The sequence below is a fragment of the Pogoniulus pusillus genome, chromosome 15 (genome assembly GCF_015220805.1).
Source record: "Pogoniulus pusillus isolate bPogPus1 chromosome 15, bPogPus1.pri, whole genome shotgun sequence".
Classification (NCBI taxonomy): domain Eukaryota; kingdom Metazoa; phylum Chordata; class Aves; order Piciformes; family Lybiidae; genus Pogoniulus; species Pogoniulus pusillus.
This window is the reverse complement of record NC_087278.1, coordinates 20,114,914-20,136,101: the sequence shown is the minus strand read 5'-3', so window position 1 is coordinate 20,136,101 and position 21,188 is coordinate 20,114,914. Positions and strand designations below refer to the sequence as shown.

Sequence of the window (21,188 nt, the reverse complement as noted above, 5' to 3'; positions counted from 1 at the left end):
GCAATGAGGTCTTCCCTGAGCCTCCTCTTCTGCAGGCTGCACACCCCCAGCCCTCCCCAGCCTTGCTGCCCTGCTCTGGACACCTTCCAGCACCTCAACATCTCTCTTGAATTGAGCAGCCCAGAACTGGACACAGCACTCAAGGTGTGGCCCGAGCAGTGCTGAGCACAGGGGCAGAAGAACCTCCCTTGTCCTGCTGCCCACATTGCTCCTGAGCCAGCCCAGGATGCCATTGGCTCTCTTGGCCACCTGGGCACACTGCTGCCTCATCTTCAGCTCCTCTCTATCAATACCCCCAGGTCCCTTTTTTCCTGGCTGCTCTCAGCCCCACTGTCCCCAGTCCAGTTTTCAGCTGTCCCTTGTATCTTCAGCAGAGTGCTGCTGCTGCTGTGTAGCACTACCACATTCCCCACAAGGAAGCACTGCACAAGTGGAAGAAACTCTGCTTTTATGTGCGTGTGCACAAAGGTATGAGAGGATGAAGCAGACTCTATTGGCATGAGCTGAGCTCGCACCAACTTCTGCCAGGCAACGTAGCTCAGTGATGTTTTGGAGCATGGATTAGATGAATTTGACCTGTGAGAGTGGAATCCAACCCAGACTGATGTCTCTGGGAAGGCTGCCAGGGATTTCAGCAGGAGCAAGATTTCAACTCTAGTCTGTATACAAAAAAGTGTTTCAGTATCTTCTGATCTTTGGGGACAACATATTTGAAATGCTTCAGAGGACACTTGAAAGAGAGAGGCAAGGGTCAGCCCTTCTAACATGAGAACCAGGGCCTGTGCCAGCAGCTCCCAGCCATGTCTTCTTTCTTCCTTTGGCTGCTAGTGGGAAATGATAGGCAAATGTCACTGAGATCAGGGGTGGGACCACTGTGTGCAAACCCAAATGTCAGGAGAAAGCTCTGCCTGGCACATGGGTCAATGTGCAGTAGGAGGAAGATGAGCAGTAGGAGGAGTGGAAATGTCATACTCACTCTCAGCCTTCCCAGGAGACAAATGGGGACTTTCCATTACAAGCAGCTGGCTCTGAGATGATGGCTCCTAGTGCTGTGTGATTGCAAGTGGCAGCAGCAGCGTGCTAGATGTTTGCTGGCACCTCTGTGATATGCTGCTCTCTAACACTCTTTTCCTAGTGCTGAATTGGGTCATGGCTATGAGAGATGGACTTGAGCAGGTACTTAAAGCCATGGATCTCTTAGTTACAGTGATGGTTTGGGTGTTACCTGCCCCCCTGCTCTTATGAAATCACCCAGGCTAGACTCAGTTCATAGAATCAAGCAGATTGGAAGAGAGCTCCAAGCTCAGCCAGTCCAACCTAGCACTCAGCCCTGTCCAGTCAACCAGACCATGGCACTAAGTGCCTCATCCAGTCTTCTAGAATTGAAGGAATGAAGCTTTATATTCACAGCTTAGCACAAAATACAAGCAGGTAGTTACAGTATTTACATCTATAGACAGCAATAGACAAGTTAAAGGTAATACACAGCAGCCCTGCCAGAAACCAGAATGCCCAGGAGGGGCTCCCAACCACCCTTCCACCTCCTTTCCACCCCTCTACCTTATCCCAGAGTCTGCCTTATGTTCAAGGTGAGTTTGGAGAATCAGCCTGGGAGGTTAGGAAGCAGAAGGATTGGTCACACAGACAGCAGGTTAGAGAGAGAGAAGTGCAGGTGGCCAGAGCCAGAGAGCAGCTCTGTTATCTATGTTTGTGTTCTTGTTCTTATCCATCTCAGCAAGCCTCTGAGTGCAGCAGCCAGCACCACTGGTTCCTTTTCACAGCCTAGCATCTCATTCCTCTCACTAAAATGTCCCAGTTAGGCTCAAACCAGCACACAGACCCAAGGAATAAAATCTTTGTGAGGGACTATGCCAGTGGAACTATGCCATGGCCAAGTGGAGCAGAGCATCCTCCCAGAAATGGAGTTCCCCAGAACAGAGCTTGCTCCATCACCCATGGGGGATATCAGATGTGGCCTTCTGCCTGTGAAGGAGGTGCAGCTGCCTCCTTCATGGGTGTAGGGTGGTGGATGCTTATCCCACGGGCTGGGGAACATGTGGTGTAGGGCAGAGAGAAGTTTTGCCTCCATCCTAGGTCTGCAGAGCTGCACTCAGACCCTGTGAGGTGCATCAGCTGCTCCAGGGCAGGTTCACTTCAGTTCTGCCCCTTGGGGTTGGGGGAAAAAAAAGGACAAAGGGCAATGGGTGGAAGTTGAGCCATAGGAGGTTTCATGTGGACATGAGGAGGAATTTTTTTGCCCTGTGAGGGTGACAGAGCTCTGAACAGGCTGCCCAGGGAGGTTGTGGAGTTTCCCTCTCTGGAGATAATCAAGATCTGTCTGGATGTGTTGCAGTGTGATCTGCTCTAGGTGATGCTGCTCTGGCAAGGGGGCTGGACCAGATGAGCTTTCAAGGTCTCTTCCAGCCCTTGACATTCTATGATTCTATGCCCTGTAAGAAGCTTTGTGGCAACACTTTCATGTGGTTTGCCCTGCAGCAGCAGCAGGAGGTGACACAGAGCCTGACACCTGCAGTGACATCTGTGGCACTCATTGTGGTAATCTATGCTGTAGCCAGAGAGGGTGAAACCTCTTTGGTTCCTATTTGGATCAGGAGTCTGGACCATGGGTGGGGTCCTTTGGGCCATCAGTAGTCTGCAAAGCCCCAGGCTGAGACTATTCTATGGAAGCAGTGCACAGATTTGCTCAGGATGCCACAAGATGTTAATATTTAAGTCAATCAGATATTAAAATGCTGCATCAGCTTCCACGAGGAGGTTTGGGGCTTTTTTCTGTTGTGAGAGATGAAGTGAGACACTTAGAGTGATTCCAGAGGAGGCCACAAAGATGCTCAGAGGGCTGCAGCAGCTCTGCTCTGAGGACAGGCTACAAGAGCTGGGGCTCTGCAGCCTGGAGAAGAGAAGGCTTTGAGGAGACTTTGGAGTGGCCTTCCAGTATCTGAAGTGGGCTCCAGGAAGGCTGTGGAGGGACTATTGACAAGGTCTTGTTATGACAGGATGAGGAGGAATGGATTTGAACTGGCAGAGGGGAGATTGAAAGTGGATGTTAGGAAAGGGCTCTTTGCAGTGAGGGAGGTGAGACACTGGCACAGGTTGCCCAGGGAGGTTGTGGAGCACAGAATCACCCAATGTGAACAAAGATCAGAGCTGCTGCAGCCCTCTCAGCGTCTTGGTGGCCTCCTCTGGACTGGCTCCAACACTTCCATGTCTTTCTTGTATTGGGGGCTTCAGAACTGCACCCAGGACTGCAGGTGGGGTCTGAGGAGAGCAGAGCCAAGGGGCAGAATCCCCTCCCTTGCCCTGCTGCCCACACTGCTCTTGCTGCAGCCCAGCACAGGGTTGCTGTCTGGGCTGCACTCACCCTGCAGGCTCATGAATGTGCTCTGCTTGAAAGTTACTTGGCTTAACCAGGTTGAACCTCGTGCAGAGATTCAGCACAAAGATTGCAGTCTGGGAGCTGATTCAGTGCAATGAGAAGGTGACTGGCAGATCCTGAAAGAAAGATGTTTCTGTTTGCTAAAAGCCTGAGTAGCAGTTTGCATTTTCACTTGCTTGTTACCAGTCTAGCTCATCTGTTTTTAAGGACCTCTTGGTGCTTTGTGGTTTCCTAAATCAGTGCTGGGAATAGGGTGAGGACAGTATTAAATATGAGCCAGAGCAGGAGGTTATTTTGCCGTGGCTCTGTGTGGATTTCTACCTAGCCAATCTGTCTGCTTTCAAAGGGTACATGCTCCTTAATTGCTATTAAAATATTTTCATAGAACCATAGAGTCAAGCAGCTTGGAAGAGACCTCCAAGCTTAGCCAGTCCAGCCTAGCACCTGGTCAACCAGACCATGGCACTTACTGCCCCAGCCAGGCTTTGCTTCAACACCTCCAGGGACAGTGGCTCCACCACCTCCCTGGGCAGCCCATTCCAATGCCAATCACTCTCTCTGACAACAACTTCCTCAGAACATCCAGACTAGACCTCCCCTGCCACAGCTTCACACTGTGTCCCCTTCTTCTCTTGCTGCTTGCCTGGCAGAAGAGCCCAACCCCACCTGGCTACAGCCTCCCTGCAGGCAGCTGCAGACAGCAATGAGCTCTGCCCTGAGCCTCCTCTGCTGCAGGCTGCACACCCCCAGCTCCCTCAGCCTCTCCTCACAGGGCTGTGCTCCAGGCCCCTCCCCAGTCTTGTTGCCCTTCTCTGGACACCTTCCTGCACATCAACTTCTCTCTTGAATTGAGGAGCCCAGAACTGGACACAGCACTCAAGGTGTGGCCTGAGCAGTGCTGAGGGGCAGAAGAACCTCCCTTGTCCTGCTGCCCACACTGCTCCTGAGCCAGCCCAGGATGCCATTGGCTCTCTTGGCCACCTGGGCACACTGCTGCCTTATCTTCAGCTACACTCTACCAGCACCCTCAGGCCCCTCTCTGCCTGGCTGTTTTCCGGCCACTCTGTCCCCAGCCTCTGGTGCTGCTTGGGGTTGTTGTGGCCAAATGAAGTAGTTTGTTTCTCCAGTTGGACTTTCTAGTTGATGACTTTTTTTTTTTTTGGCACTGGTATGATTTTGCTACCTAAAGGTCCTGTTGGTGACCTGACCTCCATTCCCCAAGTGCCTTCCTCATGTTTGAAAGGAGAGATGCACTGTACTCTAATAAACCCTGATCATCTATCCAAGACACTCATCCAGCTGATGCTTGTTGAACAACAGAAAAACACTCAGTAGATAGAGAAATGTTTGCCAGGGAAGTTCTGCAGACTGTTGTTGAATTTCACCTACCCTCTTGGGAAGGAAAGAGAGGAAGAAGGAGGTCAGAAATAGTTCTGTGTTGTTATTATTATCCTCCTCAGCTTTCCTCTTGAGGAGAGCTTGAACTTTTGGAGATGAAAGATGATGCTGAGGACCATGTAGGAAGGGAAAGGGTGGAGGTATTTGCTGAGACATTTGGAGAGGGGCTGAGGTAAGCATTAAGGGTGCATTGTCTGGAGTTGAGTGAAGGGAAAGGGTGTAGCTTAGGAGACAGGGAGAGAGGAATGTACCTGGCTGAGTAGGGAGTGGTGAATGTGCAAGTAAATAAGATGTCAAAGAATGTCAGGGGAGGCAGGGTGGGGGAAAGAAAAAAAAAACCAGCAAAAACCTTTGTGATTCTGATTTCTAGCAACTGAGGCTTGAGCCATCTGTTAAATCTGCTCTTTGTGTTTTATTTCCCTGATGGTGACTGCACTTTACAGATTAAATACTGCTGTGTGATGCTTTGGGTGTTACCTATCCCCCCCCACTTATGAAATCACCCAGACTAGACTCAGTTGAGCTGGAAGTTAAGGAATGAAGCTTTATATTCACAGCTTAGCACAACATGCAAGCAGACAGTTACAATATATGAAGCTATAGACAGAAATAGACAAGTTAAAAAGGTAATACAGAAACACAACAGAGTCCCCAGGAGGGGCTCCCAACCACCCTTCCACCTTCCTCCCACTCCTCTACTTTTTCCCAGATTTTGCCTTACATTCAAGGTGAGTTTGGAAAATCTATCAGGGGGTTTTGGAAGCAGAAGGATTAGTCACACAGATGGCAGGTTAGGGAGATGTGATGGTTTGGGTGTTACCTGCCTTCCCCCACTTTAGAAATCACCCAGACCAGACTCAGCCAGCTCTGGAAATTGAATGAAGCTTTACATTTACAGCTTAGCTCAATATACAAGCAGATAGTTACAATATATACAGCTGTAGACTGTCCAGTTCTGGGCCCCTCAATTCAAGAGAGGAGTTGAAGTGCTGGAATGTGTCCAGAGAAGGGCAGCAAGGCTGGTGAGGGGCCTGGAGCAGAGCCCTGTGAGGAGAGGCTGAGGGAGCTGGGGGTGTGCAGCCTGCAGCAGAGGAGGCTCAGGGCAGAGCTCATTGCTGTCTGCAGCTCCCTGAAGGGAGGCTGTAGCCAGGTGGGGTTGGGCTCTTCTGCCAGGCAAGCAGCAAGAGAAGAAGGGGACACAGTGTGAAGTTGTGCCAGGGGAGGTCTAGGCTGGATGTTCTTAGGAAGTTGTTGTCAGAGAGAGTGATTGGCATTGGAATGGGCTGCCCAGGGAGGTGGTGGAGTCACTGTCCCTGGAGGTGTTGAAGCCAAGCCTGGCTGGGGCACTTAGTGCCGTGGTCTGGTTGATTGGCCAGGGCTGGGTGCTAGGTTGGATTGGATGAGCTTGGAGGTCTCTTCCAACCTGGCTGATTCTGTGGTTCTATGATTCTGAAAAAGGAACAAAAATAAAAGAAGACAGCAGCAGTTCCCAAGTCAGTATTAGACTTACCAAAGGAACATTCCCTTTGACCCTCCAGAAAACAACCCCAGACCAAAAAGAAAAAGAAAAAGGAAGTCAAGACAAGGAGAAAATTTTAAATCCTACAATCCAGGAACAAATCAGCAAGAAAAACACCCCCAGGAGAAGTAAACTCAGCAAATAACCTTCCCAAGCCCCTACCCTCAGCACTGCTTTATTTCAGAAAAGGGAGCAGATGAAATCCAGAGGCAAGAACCTCCTCGGGCTTGCCTTAAGCCAGGAGAGGCTTTGCTGCTGCCAGAGGTTTCATGGGGAGGATGCTCAGATGCTCTGCCGCTGGGCAGGGGTCGGAAGCGGTGAGGCAGATCCGCAGCTGCGAGCGCAGCGCTTGGGAGAGCTGCAAACGCATCTTTGCTTGCCTTCACAGTATCACAGGATCACAGTATCATCAGGGTTGGAAGAGACCTCACAGATCATCAAGTCCAACCCTTTACCACAGAGCTCAAGGCCAGACCATGGCACCAAGTGCCACGTCCAATCCTGCCTTGAACAGCCCCAGGGACGGCGACTCCACCACCTCCCCGGGCAGCCCATTCCAGTGTCCAATGACTCTCTCAGGGAAGAACTTTCTCCTCACCTCCAGCCTAAATCTCCCCTGGCACAGCCTGAGGCTGTGTCCTCTTGTTCTAGTGCTGGCCACTTGAGAGAAGAGAGCAACCTCCTCCTGGCCACAACCACCCCTCAGGTAGTTGTAGACAGCAATAAGGTCACCCCTGAGCCTCCTCTTCTCCAGGCTAACCAATCCCAGCTCCCTCAGCCTCTCCTTGTAGGGCTGTGCTCAAGGCCTCTCCCCAGCCTCGTCGCCCTTCTCTGGACACGCTCAAGCATCTCAATGTCCCTCCTAAACTGGGGGGCCCAGAACTGAACACAGCACTCAAGGTGTGGTCTAACCAGTGCAGAGTACAGGGGCAGAATGACCTCCTTGCTCCTGCTGGCCACACCATTGCTGATGCAGGCCAGGATGCCACTGGCTCTCTTGGCCACCTGGGCGCACTGCTGGCTCATGTTCAGGCGGGTATCAATCAGCACCTCCAGATCCCTCTCTGTTTGGCTGCTCTCCAGCGAAGGCAGCTCAGAAGCCACCTTTGAAAGCCTTAGTCTGTACCCGTGGTGTAAGGAGCTGGGCTTGTGCTCACGGGCTGCAGAAAGGACATTTTTTTTTGGGGGGGGGAGAAGGGGAGGGTGGAAATCCTCTGAGTGCAGCGCCTAGGCTAGGGTTGCAGAGGAAGCTGAGGCCTCCAGCCCTGCACAGGAAACAATCTTAGAGCAGGCCTTAAATGCCAGATTCCAGGCAGAGTTTAGCTAACCACTGACAGCTCTGTAAACAAAGCAGGGACAAAAAGAGAGCAGCTTTCCCTTTTCTGGTAGTCGGTTTTGGTTTGGGGGCTGCAGGGGAATTCTGCAATCCTCGGCTCGATGGCATCCAAAGCAAGGCTGGAAAAGTTTTCTGTATGAAGAACTGTAAAGGGGAAAATATTTCATGGACTGAATCCTAAAGAAGAAGGTAGGGCACGGGGAGAATGTGGGGGTGAAACTGAAAAATAGGAGTAAATGTTGCTGCTTCTGATTCTTTGGGCAGGATTTATGCATTCTTTGGCTCCTCCTGGGTGGTAGTCAAAGGCTGCAGCTTACTTCCCTTCTCTGTTGTTCTCTTTTTCTTTCCTCTTCCCTCCCCCCCTTTTTTTTTATCTTTTCTTTTTTTAATCTTTTCTCTCTTTTTTCTTTTCTCTCTTTCTTCTCTTCTGTCTTTTCTGTCTTTCCCCTCTCTTCTCCCTTCTCCCTTTTCTCTTCTCTCTTCTGCCTTTTCTCTTCTCCCTTTTCTCTTCTCTTTTCTATTCTCTCTTTTCTCCTCTCTTCTCCTCTCTCTTTTCTCCTCTCTTCTCTTTCCTGTCTCCTCCCTTCTCTCTTCTCCCCTTTTCTTTCTTCTCTGTTTTCTCTCTCTTCTCTTCTCTTCTCTTCTCTTCTCTTCTCTTCTCTTCTCTTCTCTTCTCTTCTCTTCTCTTCTCTTCTCTTCTCTTCTCTTCTCTTCTCTTCTCTTCTCTTCTCTTCTCTTCTCTTCTCTTCTCTTCTCTTCTCTTCTCTTCTCTTCTCTTCTCTTCTCTTCTCTTCTCTTCTCTTCTCTTCTCTTCTCTTCTCTTCTCTTCTCTCTCTTTTCCTGTTTCCTTTTTTTTTTTGAAGAGGGAGTGGGAACAGAGAGATGAGGACTAACTTTGCAAAACTTTCAATTATCTGTGCAACTTTCTTGTGCTTCCAGTGGGAAAAAAAAAATCTGAAGTATAAAGTTAAAACCCTTCTGAACTGTTGCCTTTAGTTGTAGGAAAGACCTGTGAGGTTGCAGAGAGCTATAGTCTGTGGCTAGCACAGCTGTAGACAGCCCTGACTTAAAGCATGTTGGTTTAATTTTAACTGGGAAACTAAAGGCAGGCATGGGCTATGTTTATCCTACAAGGCATTTAATTAATCTTGTTTATCTCAACAATACTGAGGAAGTGAAATGTTTTTGGTGGAGAAAGAAAATAGTTACAGCCGAGTTAAGAAAGCAAAGCAAGACTCAGCGGACTCGCTTCAACACACCCTTTGTGTTTTCTTTCTTGCCTAAGTGCTCATCTCTCTTTCAGATTTGGATCTTTCCAGAGCTCTGAGCAGCTGAGCACCCACCATGGATGACTTCGAACGCCGCAGAGAGCTCAGGAGGAAAAAGCGCGAGGGGATGCGGCTTGAAGTAGAGAGGTGAGGAGTGCGTCCGGCAAACAGTGCCAGCGGCTTGCCTTGGGTGAGCACTGGCTGTGGGGATTGCTGCCTTCAATTCCAAAGGGTGCTCTAGCTAAATGAAGAGTCCTGGCTCATGATGTGCTCCACACAATAGCTTTGGATTGTGTGGTGGCAGCAATGTCTGGAGGCTGAAAGTCAGCAGGATCTGGAGGCTGAAAGTCAGCAATGTCTGGAGGCTGAAAGTCAGCAGTATCTGGAGGCTGACAGTCAGCAGTATCTGGAGGCTGAAAGTCAGCAATGTCTGCAGGCTGAAAGTCAGCAATGTCTGGAGGCTGACAGCAGTATCTGGAGGCTGAAAGTCAGCAATGTCTGGAGGCTGACAGTCAGCAGTATCTGGAGGCTGAAAGCAGTGTCTGGAGACTGACAGTCAGCAGTATCTGGAGGCTGAAAGTCAGCAATGTCTGGAGGCTGAAAGTCAGCAATGTCTGCAGGCTGACAGTCAGCAATGTCTGGAGGCTGAAAGTCAGCAGTGTCTTGAGGCTGAAAGTCAGTGGTGTCTGGAGGCTGAAAGTCAGCGGTGTCTGGAGGCTGACAGTCAGCACTGTCTGGAGGCTGAAAGTCAGTGGTGTCTGGAGGCTGAAAGTCAGCGGTGTCTGGAGGCTGACAGTCAGCACTGTCTGGAGGCTGAAAGTCAGTGGTGTCTGGAGGCTGACAGTCAGCAGTGTCTGTTGTCTAATTGTCTTAGGCTGTTGTAAATTCCCTGGATTCTGGATACATTGCTCTAGGGCCAAGTGTAGGCAATGAAGGTGGACTATGACTCTGGGGAACTGCTGACAGGAGAGCTCACACCTAGCTGCCCGTGAGTGAGCGCTGTGCAGGCAGAGAGTTAAAGCTGTAAGGTGAAAGCTGAGCTGCAGTTTGAGTATGTAGCTCAGTGTGCCTGTGAGTAGTCTGCCACTGCTGTTGCCTTGCTACTGCCTGTCACTATTCATCCATTTACAAACCCTTTCTGTGGGCAAGGAGGGCAGCATTGTTCTCTCTTACTACAGATTCACTCTGGTGCAAATGAGACCAGAACTTGACACGGGGATGGTGATGTCAGCTGATGAAAGGAACACCATGGGAACACCGGGAATGACCTTTAGTTAGCTGAGCCCATTTTACACCTGCACAGTTCTGTCTGCTTTAATGGCATTTCCAATGATTTACACTGGAGTAAGTAGGGAGAAAGTCAGGCCCCATTTATTTTTGTAATGTCTTCTCTGATACAAAGGTTTCATTTAGTTTATTTGCACTGAAGTGATTAAAAAGGAAAAAAAATATATAAGTTTGAGCACATTTTGGTACTGAATTTGTTTTCTAGCCTTTCCATCTGCTGCAAAAATAACTGTGAGCAACGGAGGAGAAAATACATTTGTAGGGCAGTTTGGAATGGAAGTCAAGGGAATGCAATCCCAACTGTATTTTGTATGCCTGCTTTGAGCTTTTGGCTCTGTGATGGAAGCTGATGCTAACTGAGGGGTAAAGGCCAGGCAGGCAAGATGCAGTTGCTCTCTCTTTACAAAGGGTTACCATGCAGGGCTGCATACTGAATTAGCCTGAATTGCTTTTGTGGTTCTGTGGTGCTGTGTGAGAGGCCTGGAACACAAACCCTATGAGGAGAGGCTGAAGGAGCTGGGGTGGTTTAACCTGGAGAAGAGGAGGCTCAGGGCAGATCTCACTGATGTCCGCGGCTATCTGAAGGGAGGCTGTAGCCCCTGGACTCAGCACTGCTCAGGCCACACCTTGAGTGCTGTGTCCAGTTCTGGGCTCCTCCATTCAAGAGAGATGTTGAGGTGCTGGAAGGTGTCCAGAGAAGGGCAGCAAGGCTGGGGAGGGGCCTGGAGCACAGCCCTGTGAGGAGAGGCTGAGGGAGCTGGGGGTGTGCAGCCTGCAGAAGAGGAGGCTCAGGGCAGAGCTCATTGCTGCCTGCAGCTACCTGCAGGGAGGCTGTAGCCAGGTGGGGTTGGGCTCTTCTGCCAGACAAGCAGCAACAGAACAAGGGGACACAGTGTGAAGTTGTGCCAGGGGAGGTCTAGGCTGGATGTTAGGAGGAAGTTGTTGTCAGAGAGAGTGATTGGGATTGGAATGGGCTGCTCAGGGAGGTGGTGGAGTTGCCCTATTTGGAGGTGTTGAAGCCAAGCCTGGCTGGGGCACTTAGTGCCATGGTCTGGTTGCTTGGCCAGGGCTGGGTGCTAGGTTGGACTGGCTGATCTTGGGGGTCTCTTCCAACTTGGTTGATTCCATGATTCTAAGATCAGGCTGCAAGCTGAACCCACGAGCTGTGGCAAGCAGCAGCAGCATTGCCTGCAGATACATCAACTCCCGTGAAGCATGGTGTCCAAAGGGAAATGGGGTGGCAGGATTCTTTGGCAAAACACAGCCATCACCTGGTGGATGACCTCCCCAAAAGGCAGAGAAGTAAATGTGCCATGCACTACACTGTCTTCTTTTTCCAGAAGGTTTCCCTCCAGGCCTGAGGCAACACGTTTGTGTTCAGCAGTGAGGGAGGGACTGCAGAGCCCATGCTGCCACATGTTACAGCACACAGTAGTTGTGCACTTGTACTGCAAGTGTGCTGCAGCAAGATCTTTTTAAGGAAAGGCTGAGCCCTTAGGCTTTGTTGCTACAAAAGGAGGTTCAGGGGTGACCTCATTGCTGTCTACAACTACCTGAAGAGACATTATAGCCAGGTGGAGGTTGGCCTCTTCTCCCAGGTAACCAGCAATAGAACAAGGGGACACAGTCTCAAGTTGTGCTGGGGTAGGTCTAGGCTGGATGTTAGGAGGAAGTTGTTGTCAGAGAGAGTGATTGGCATTGGAATGGGCTGCCCAGGGAGGTGGTGGAGTTGCTGTCCCTGGAGGTGTTGAAGCAAAGCCTGGATGAGGCACTTAGTGCCATGGTCTGGTTGACAGGATAGGGCTGGGTGCTAGGTTGGGCTGGCTGAGCTTGGAGGTCTCTTCCAACCTGCTTGATTCTATGATTCTACCAGAGACCCTGCCTGGAGTATGGATGATGATGAGAGGTGTTTTCTACTATGGAAAACTGTCAGTTAACATTCCCATAGCAGAGATCAGAATATCAAAGGAAAGGATATAGTTGCTATGGGGATTTAGTGCTCTGTTCGTTGCTGTGTTAGATAGATCTAATAGGGCACACTCACTTTGTCCTGTAAAGGTAGTGGGGTCACAGGCTCCTTCCCCTGTTCATATCACAGAAGTACCCTGCCCTGAAAAAGGTACCTACAACCTAATATCATGATGTATCTCAGCAAAGCCTTCCATGGATTTCAAAAGTATAGCAACTAACAAACAAAGTGCTTTTAATTTCCTTCCCCCTCTCTGCTTCAGAGCTGATGGCAGCAAAACCAGTAAAAAATGTATGTTGGCACATACTGGGTGTGATCAAACCTCTCTTTCTTTCAAGCTCTACATATCATAGAATCAGACAGGTTGGAAGAGACCTCCAAGCTCAGCCAGTCCAACCTAGCACCCAGACCTATTCAAGCAACCAGACCATGGCCGCAGCCATGGCTTTGCTTCAACACCTCCAGGGACAGCGACTCCACCACCTCCCTGGGCAGCCCATTCCAATGCCAATCACTCTCTCTGACAACAACTTCCTCAGAACATCCAGCCTAGACCTGCCCTGACACAACTTGGTGCAGATATCTATGTCTGCTGACACAAGAAACAGCCTCACCACTCATAGTTGGTTTTGGGAGTCAGTTTTGCCACATCTGGGGCAGCTTGCTGGGGTTTTGTGTGGCAGCCTGAATGGAGAAGAAGGGCCTGAGCCCACATCCCTTTTTTCTGGCAAATCCCTCCAGGAGCACTCTATGCCCTTTCCCATACATTTGAAGGCTTTTAGCAGTAGATTGGTGTGTGCTAAATCTTGCTGTGCTCTCTCTGCCTCTGCCAAGTCCAAGCATTCAAGTATCATGAGTCAGAGCCCTTAAAAGTCACAAGACTGCTTTAAAAATCTTGAGATCTTAAAATAATTTAGTCTGGCCTTTTCCCTTTTGGTCTGCCTTAACAATAACAGTGTAAATCTGACTTCAGATGAGACTCTGTCAGCTGGGACCTCCCAAAACCTGCACTAGGGAGGGGCTGAGCACCTCTGTTCCACTGTGCCACTCACACCGAGCCCAGGGCAGCATTTGCTCAGTTATTAAAGGGGGAAGAAAATGCTGGATTGGTTTTGGTGAGCTTCTGGGGCTTTGAGACTACAGTGGCTCTGTGTATGCATCTTAAGCCACAGCAACCTGCTTGCCAGACCTTGCTCTGTCACAGTGCCTTCAGGTGTTTTACCAAGTGCAGTCCTAAAGAGTGGCCTGAAGGCTGACAGTGCTCCATCAGCTCTGACCACTGGTGCCTCACTGCTGTCTACAACTCCCTGAAGGGAGGCTGTAGCCAGGTGGGGTTGGGCTCTTCTGCCAGGCAAGCAGCAAGAGAACAAGGGGACACAGTGTGAAGTTGTGGCAGGGCAGGTCTAGTCTGGATGTTCTGAGGAAGTTGTTGTCAGAGAGAGTGATTGGCATTGGAATGGGCTGCCCAGGGAGGTGGTGGAGTGGCTGTGCCTGGAGGTGTTGAAGCCAAGCCTGGCTGGGGCACTTAGTGCCATGGTCTGGTTGCTTGGCCAGGGCTGGGTGCTAGGTTGGACTGGCTGAGCTTGGAGCTCTCTTCCAACCTGCTTGATTCTGTGATTTCTGTGATTTCCCTGCACTCTTCCATCAATACTGGAATGAGTGCAGAGGAGGAGGGCAAGGAAGCTGTGAAGTGCCTGGAGAGTAAATCTTATGAAGAGCAACTGAAAGAGCTGGGGATGAGTAGTTTGAAGAAGGGGAGGCCTCATTGCTGCCTACAACTCTCTGAAAGGAGGTTGTGGAGAGGTTGGTGCTGGTATCTTGTCACAGGTAATTAGTCATAGAACAAAAGTGAACAGCCTCAAGCTGCAGCAGGGAAGGTTTAAATGACATGAGGAGGATTTTTTTCCCCACAAGAGTGGTCAGGTATTGGAATGTGCTGGTCAGGGAGGTGGTGGAGTCACCAACCCTGCATGTGTCTAAAGGCCATTTGGCTGTGGTGCTTGGGAATATGTTTTAGAGTGCACCTTGTGGGGTGAGGTTCTCAGTTGGACTTGGTGATCCTGAAGGGCTTTGCCAACCTGAATGCTTCCGTGGTTTTGTGAATTATCAGCTTGAGAGCTGGCAGACACTTTGGTGCTGGCAGTCACTTTCAGTTTCTCATCCTCTGGATTCCAGAGTTCCACCTTTGAAAGCACACTTTCACCAGGAAATAGCTCCAGCAACTCAGTTGGTTAGGTTGCATTTCTGCAAGGCCACCACAAGCACTGTGACTGGTAGTGGAAATTCATCTCCTGTAGAATCGCAGCTGCAGCCTTGCTGTGGGGAGAGCACTGTGGGTTGTGTGCATCTGCTCTGGCAGATGGGCAGATGGATGACCACATGATGGTTGTAGCATGTTTGCTAGGTCTCACAGGCACTGTTTAGGCTTCTTGGAGGTGAAGAGTAAACCCAGGAGAGCAAGCAGCCATATCAGGCAGAAGTATTTGTGACTGCTGTTACATCAGCCAGCTGCACTCACACATTGTGCCATTTCCTGGGATAAAGACATGGAATCACAGAGTCAAGGAGGTTGGAAGAGACCTCCAAGCTCAGCCAGCCCAACCTAGCACCCAGCCCTGGCCAAGCAAGCAGACCATGGCACTAAGTGCCCCAGCCAGGTTTGGCTTCAACACCTCCAGGCACAGTGACTCCACCACCTCCCTGGGCAGCCCATTCCAATGCCAATCACTCTCTCTGACAACAACTTCCTCAGAACATCCAGACTAGACCTGCCCTGCCACAACTTCACACTGTGTCCCCTTGTTCTGTTGCCTGGCAGAAGAGCCCAACCCCACCTGGCTACAGCCTCCCTTCAGGTATCTGCAGGCAGCAATGAGCTCTGCCCTGAGCCTCCTCTGCTGCAGGCTGCACACCCCCAGCTCCCTCAGCCTCTCCTCATAGGATTTGTGCTCCAGGCCTCTCACCACCTCCGTTGCCCTTCTCTGGACACCTTCCAGCACATCAACTTCTCTCTTGAATTGAGAAGCCCAGAACTGGACAAACACTCAAGGTGTGGCCTGAGCAGTGCTGAACACAGGGGCACAAGAACCTCCCTTGTCCTGCTGCCCACACTGCTCCTGAGCCAGGCCAGGATGCCATTGGCTCTGCTGCCCACCTGGGCACTGCTGTCTCATATTCAGCTCCTCTCTCCCAGCACCCCCAGGTCCCTCTCTGCCTGGCTGCTCTCAGCCACTCTGTCCAAGCCTGATGGACCTACCTTATGGCAGCATGGACAGAGTCCAATGGGATGGGGTTCAATAGCTCCAAGTGCAAGGTGCTGCACTTTGGCTACAACCCCATGCAGAGATACAGGCTGGGGTCGGAGTGGCTGGAGAGCAACCAGACAGAGAGGGATCTGGGGGTACTGATTGATACCCACCTGGACATGAGCCAGCAGTGTGCCCAGGTGGCCAAGAGAGCCAGTGGCATCCTGGCTTGCATCAGCAATGGTGTGGTCAGCAGGAGCAGGGAGGTCATTCTGCCCCTGTACTCTGCACTGGTTAGACCACACCTTGAGTGCTGTGTTCAGTTCTGGGCCCCCCAGTTTAGGAGGGACATTGAGATGCTTGAGTGTGTCCAGAGAAGGGCAACGAGGCTGGGGAGAGGCCTTGAGCACAGCCCTACGAGGAGAGGCTGAGGGAGCTGGGATTGGTTAGCCTGGAGAAGAGGAGGCTCAGGGGTGACCTTATTGCTGTCTACAGCTACCTGAGGGGTGGTTGTGGCCAGGAGGAGGTTGCTCTCTTCTCTCAGGTGGCCAGCACCAGAACAAGAGGACACAGCCTCAGGCTGTGCCAGGGGAAATTTAGGCTGGAGGTGAGGAGAAAGTTCTTCCCTGAGAGAGTCATTGGACACTGGAATGGGCTGCCTGGGGAGGTGGTGGAGTCGCCGTCCCTGGGGCTGTTCAAGGCAGGATTGGACGTGGCACTTGGTGCCATGGTCTGGCCTTGAGCTCTGTGGTAAAGGGTTGGACTTGATGATCTGTGAGGTCTCTTCCAACCCTGATGATACTGTGATACTTATGCACCACTCATCCAGAAGGCAGTAACTTGACCCTACTGTGCCGAGGGACCACAGGCCATGTGAGAGCTGATCAGGATACCTGTACTGGCAGCATCTTAGGTGTCTGTCCTGCTAGGGCCACAGCAACCCAGCCACTTATGTTGAATCTTTGAGATGCTTAAAGCAAGTTTGATCCTGGAGGGTGTGTATTGGACCTTTTGTTTGCTAGGCTGCTTTGTTTGTTTCCTTCTCTTGTATTAGGGCACTGCTGGAAATGATGATTTGCTGTGCTGCATAGCCCTGGCATTTTGGATGGATCAGCTTAGGATTGATCTTGAGGAGATATTGGCTGTGTCTTTAAAGGCTAACAGTGCAGTTTCTCCCTGCCATGTGCTTTGGTTTGTAGCTCATGCCATGGCAACTCAGAGATTGCTACCAACTCAGAATTGGCATTTTAAGCCCTTATAATTCCAAGCTATCCCATGTATCCTGGATTCCCCACACTGGTTTGCTGCACCCACTCAGAAATGTTGTCCGTCCAGAATTTTTGGGCTATTTTTCTTTGCCTGGGTTCTCTGGAGGCCTATCAGTGTGTTGGTAGCAGTGCAGACCTGTCTAGGAGGCATGTGGCCAACAGCAGGCATATGGGGCTTTGTCCAGCTCTCTCCCAGACTGTCAGATTTCTTGCACATGCTGAAGCTGGCAGAGACCCAGCAGCTCTTGTAGCTCAAGGGGGAAACAAGACTTCCCAGGCACATGCTGGGAAAAGCAGGACAAAGTATGGCAGTGTTAGCTGTGCCAGCTCTGCCAGCATTTTGCATGTGGTTTGTACCAGTCAGGTGTGAGGTTAGGGAATGTAGAAGCCAACCATCCACTTGGGTGATGATTGCTCTGCAGCAAAGCCAAGGCTTTGAACTGTTCCTCAGAGACACAGAGAGTCCTGCACCTAGGACACAGTTGTATGAAGCCCTGGGGTACAGAACAGGCTGAAGTCAGTGAGAAGATTTCCATCAATTTCAAGGGGGTTTTCATTAGACCCTACCTGAGTTCTTTCAGGCAGATGATATAGGAGACAATCTCAGTGGTCACAGCCTGGGGGAGCTGAACAAATGCTTTACCCTCCCAGCCACAGGTTACATACTGTGCTGGAGAGTAGGAGCCCTCATAGAAGTGAATTGCACTTCACTGGCTGCAAAACATCCTCTCTGTCATGATCTGGACCAGGGGATTGAGTCCAGCATCAGTAAGTGTGCAGATGACACCAAGCTAGGAGCAGCTGTTGGAGGATAGGAGAGCCCTGCAGAGGGACCTGGCCAGGCTGCATGGGTGGACAGAGGCCAAGGGGATGAGATTGAACAAGGCCAAGTGCAGGGATCTACACTTTGGCCACAACAACCCCAAGCAGTGCTACAGGCTGGGGACAGAGTGGCTGAGAGCAGCCAGGCAGAGAGGGAGCTGGGGGTGCTGGGAGAGAGGAGCTGAAGATGAGGCAGCAGTGTGCCCAGGTGGGCAGCAGAGCCAATGGCATCCTGGGCTGGCTCAGGAGCAGTGTGGGCAGCAGGACAGGGGAGGTTCTTCTGCCCCTGTGCTCAGCACTACTCAGGCCACCCCTTGAGTGCTGTGTCCAGTTCTGGGCTTCTCAATTCCAGAGAGATGTTGAGGTGCTGGAAGGTGTCCAGAGAAGGGCAACGAAGGTGGTGAGGGTCCTGGAGCACAGCCCTGTGAGGAGAGGCTGAGGGAGCTGGGGTTGTGCAGCCTGCAGAAGAGGAGGCTCAGAAGTGACCTCATTGCTCTCTACAACTCCCTGCAGGGAGGCTGTAGCCAGGTGGGGTTGGGCTCTTCTGCCAGGCAAAGCAGCAACAGAAGAAGGGGACACAGTGTGAAGTTGTGGCAGGGCAGGTCTAGGCTGGATGTTAGGAGGAAGTTGTTGTCAGAGAGAGTGATTGGCATTGGAATGGGCTGCCCAGGGAGGTGGTGGAGTCACTGTGCCTGGAGGTGTTGAAGCCAAGCCTGGCTGGGGCACTTAGTGCCATGCTCTGGTTGACTGGGCAGGGCTGGGTGCTAGGTTGGACTGGCTGAGCTTGGAAGTCTCTTCCAACCTGCTTGATTCTATGATTCTATGAAGCACAGTGGAGTGGCTGCTTTCAGCAAGGATAAAAACAAATGTCACCTGCTGCTCTCTGCCTCTTCCAAGATGTTCTCTCGAACAAAATCAGTGAGTTTTGTAATTTTGATGTAACTGAGCTGGAAGAATTTAGCCTGGGGCTGAGTGTGTATGTCTGCTGGGAGGGGTGGTGCTTTGTGATTATCTTGCTGATGAGCTCCAGCCTGTGACAGCTGCATGCAGCTGCAGTGAAAAAATGAGGTGAAATACTTGAAGTGACATCAAATCTGCTTCCTTGGCTTCAGCACAACTGAGGGCAAAAATTGGCCCCTGAACTCTCCAAAGAAGAGCTCTCAGGTTAATCTATTTGGTACTTAAGCCACAGTTCTCTAACTGGCTGATCTGCCATTGAGCCAGCAGTGTATTTTTCACTTCTCCTTGGTCTTGGGGCTCTTTAAAAAAATCACTTTTGAAGTTGATCCAATTTGCTTCATCCCTGCACCATCACTGCTGCAGATCTCAGGATGTTCCTAAGGTCACTCTCAGACTGGTCCTCCTTTAGCTGAAGCTGCTCTTTGAATCTGAACCATGACTCTGCCTCTCCTAATGCACTTTGTGAAGGGACTTTGGGTCGTTTGCCAGGGTAGGTCTAGGCTGGGTGTTCTGAGGAAGTTGTTGCCAGAGAGAGTGATTGGCATTGGAATGGGCTGCCCAGGGAGGTGGTGGAGTCACTGTGCCTGGAGGTGTTGAAGCCAAGCCTGGCTGGGGCACTTAGTGCCATGGTCTGGTTGATTGGCCGGGGCTGGGTGATAAGTGGAACTCGCTGAGCTTGGAGGTCTCTTCCAACTTGGTTGGTTCTATGATTTTGTGATTGGCCAGGGCTGGGTGCTAAGTTGGTCTGGCTGAGCTTGGAGGTCTCCCAATCTGCTTGATTCTATGATTCAGTGACTGCAGTTTCTTCAGCATCTTTTATTGGCCTGGAGCTGCTAAGCTGCAAGGTCCTCCCAGCTTTTTAAAGTTCATCTCCAGCACATACAAAAGGATGAGCTTTTTCTGGGTGCTGTTGCTCAGAACATTCCTGAGATTCTCTGGCAGCTTTTACTTCAGTGTCTTAATAAGGCAGTGCCATAGCTGGGAAAGACAAGGAGATGACTTCTCTAAACAGTGGCTACACATGAATTCCTTTTATGGTCCAGCCTGCACTGTGGGGTATTCCTCTGAAGGTCAGCAACACAGATAACAGAAATGAGTCCCACTGCAGCTTACTTTCTGAGTAGCAGCATCATGTGCTTGGTGCCACAGGGACACCTTGCTCTGAGCAGGAGGAAAAAAGAGTCAGGTAGGGAAAGGTAGACAAAGGAGGGGAAAAGCAGAGCTGGGAGAGCTGTGTATTTGGTATGGATGTTATTCCTCTGCTCACTGTGGTTGCAGGAGGTAATTGTGAATAGCCTGTACAGACCACGAGTGCTGGGCTGCTGTTTGGTACAAAGTGTCCCTCATAAACTCCTCAGTGGAGTTGTGGAGTTTTGGTCATCCCCTGTGCTCAGCACTGGTCAGGGCATACCTTGAGTGCTGTGTCCAGTTCTGGGCTCCTCAATTCCAGAGAGATGTTGAGGTGCTGGAAGCTGTCCAGAGCAGGGCAGCAAGGCTGGAGAGGGTCCTGGAGCACAGCCCTGTGAGGAGAGGCTGAGGGAGCTGGGGGTGTGCAGCCTGCAGCAGAGGAGGCTCAGGGCAGAGCTCATTGCTGTCTGCAACTCCCTGCAGGGAGGCTGTAGCCAGGTGGGGTTGGGTACTGCTGCCAAGCAAGCAGCAACAGAAGAAGGGGACAGAGTCTCAAGTTGTGGCAGAGGAGGTCTAGTCTGGATGTTCTGAGGAAGTTGTTGTCAGAGAGAGTGATTGGCATTGGAATGGGCTGCCCAGGGAGGTGGTGGAGTCGCTGTCCCTGGAGGTGTTGAAGCCAAGCCTGGCTGGGGCACTTAGTGCCATGGTCTGGTTGCTTGGCCAGGGCTGGGTGCTAGGTTAGGCTGGCTGAGCTTGGAGGTCTCTTCCAACCTGGTTGGTTCTATGGTTCTATGGTTTAATGGGCTGTGTCATCCCTTCGTAGCTGTTCTGTGTGACATTTCCATTCTGTGATTTAAGACTTGTTTCCACTCATTTCAGTCTGAATCCTCTTTTCAGTGGTTGTGCACATTTAGCAACCATTCTGGATTTGAGGGATTGACATAACTGACAGCAGACATCATCTGTCCTGTACTCGAGACATCTTGCTGACTAGGAATGACTTTTCCCTTGCCAACTCATCTTCTTTTATTGGTTGTTCTTTCCTCAGCTTGGGCTGTGCCCTGTCATCAGTTTTTAAGCCAAATTCTTGATGGAAGTCAATAGGGAGTCCTGCGCAAAGGGAAATGACATAATGGTGCCCTTTGGTCCTACCTACAGGGAGGCAGATTTGGGCAAGAGGCACATTTTTCTCATTACCATGCCCTGGGTTTGCAGCATGTGTTCATTTTCCATCAACATCCATCCAGCAGTGAGATGGTTTGGGTGTTACCTGTCCCCCCCCACTGAAGGAAGTCACCCAGACTAAACTCAGGGAATTGAATGAAGCTTTGTATTTACAGCTTAGCACAAGATACAAGCAGGTATTTGCAGTGTGTGCAGAAATACACAAGTTGAAAAGGTAAGGAAGAAACACCACAGCCCTCCCAGAAACCAGAGGCCCCAGGAGGGGCTCTCAACCACCCTTCCACCTTCCTCTCACCCCTCTACCTCACCCCAGACTTTGCCTTATGCTTAAGGTGAGTTCAGAGGGTCAGCCAGGGGTGTTAGGAAGCGGGTTAGGTTACAGAGAGAATTGCAGCCCAAAAAGCACAGA

General features: G+C 50.9%; 1 protein-coding gene across 12 annotated transcripts in view; it reads left to right on the top strand.

Moving 5' to 3' along the window:
• The window catches only part of CALD1 (caldesmon 1), a 237,835-nt gene that overhangs the window by 125,954 nt on the left and 90,693 nt on the right, over window positions 1-21,188 (top strand). For 11 of the 12 annotated variants that reach the window (XR_010305041.1, XM_064155637.1, XM_064155636.1 and 8 more), the window contains one exon: window positions 8,951-9,062. Coding sequence is in view for 11 of the 12 variants with exons in the window: in XM_064155637.1 (XP_064011707.1) it covers window positions 8,992-9,062 (71 nt within the window). In the remaining variant the exon portion in view is untranslated. Of the gene's footprint in view, window positions 1-7,592; window positions 7,837-8,950; window positions 9,063-21,188 lie in introns of those variants that run through there. The other variant, XM_064155628.1, reaches the window with a different exon arrangement.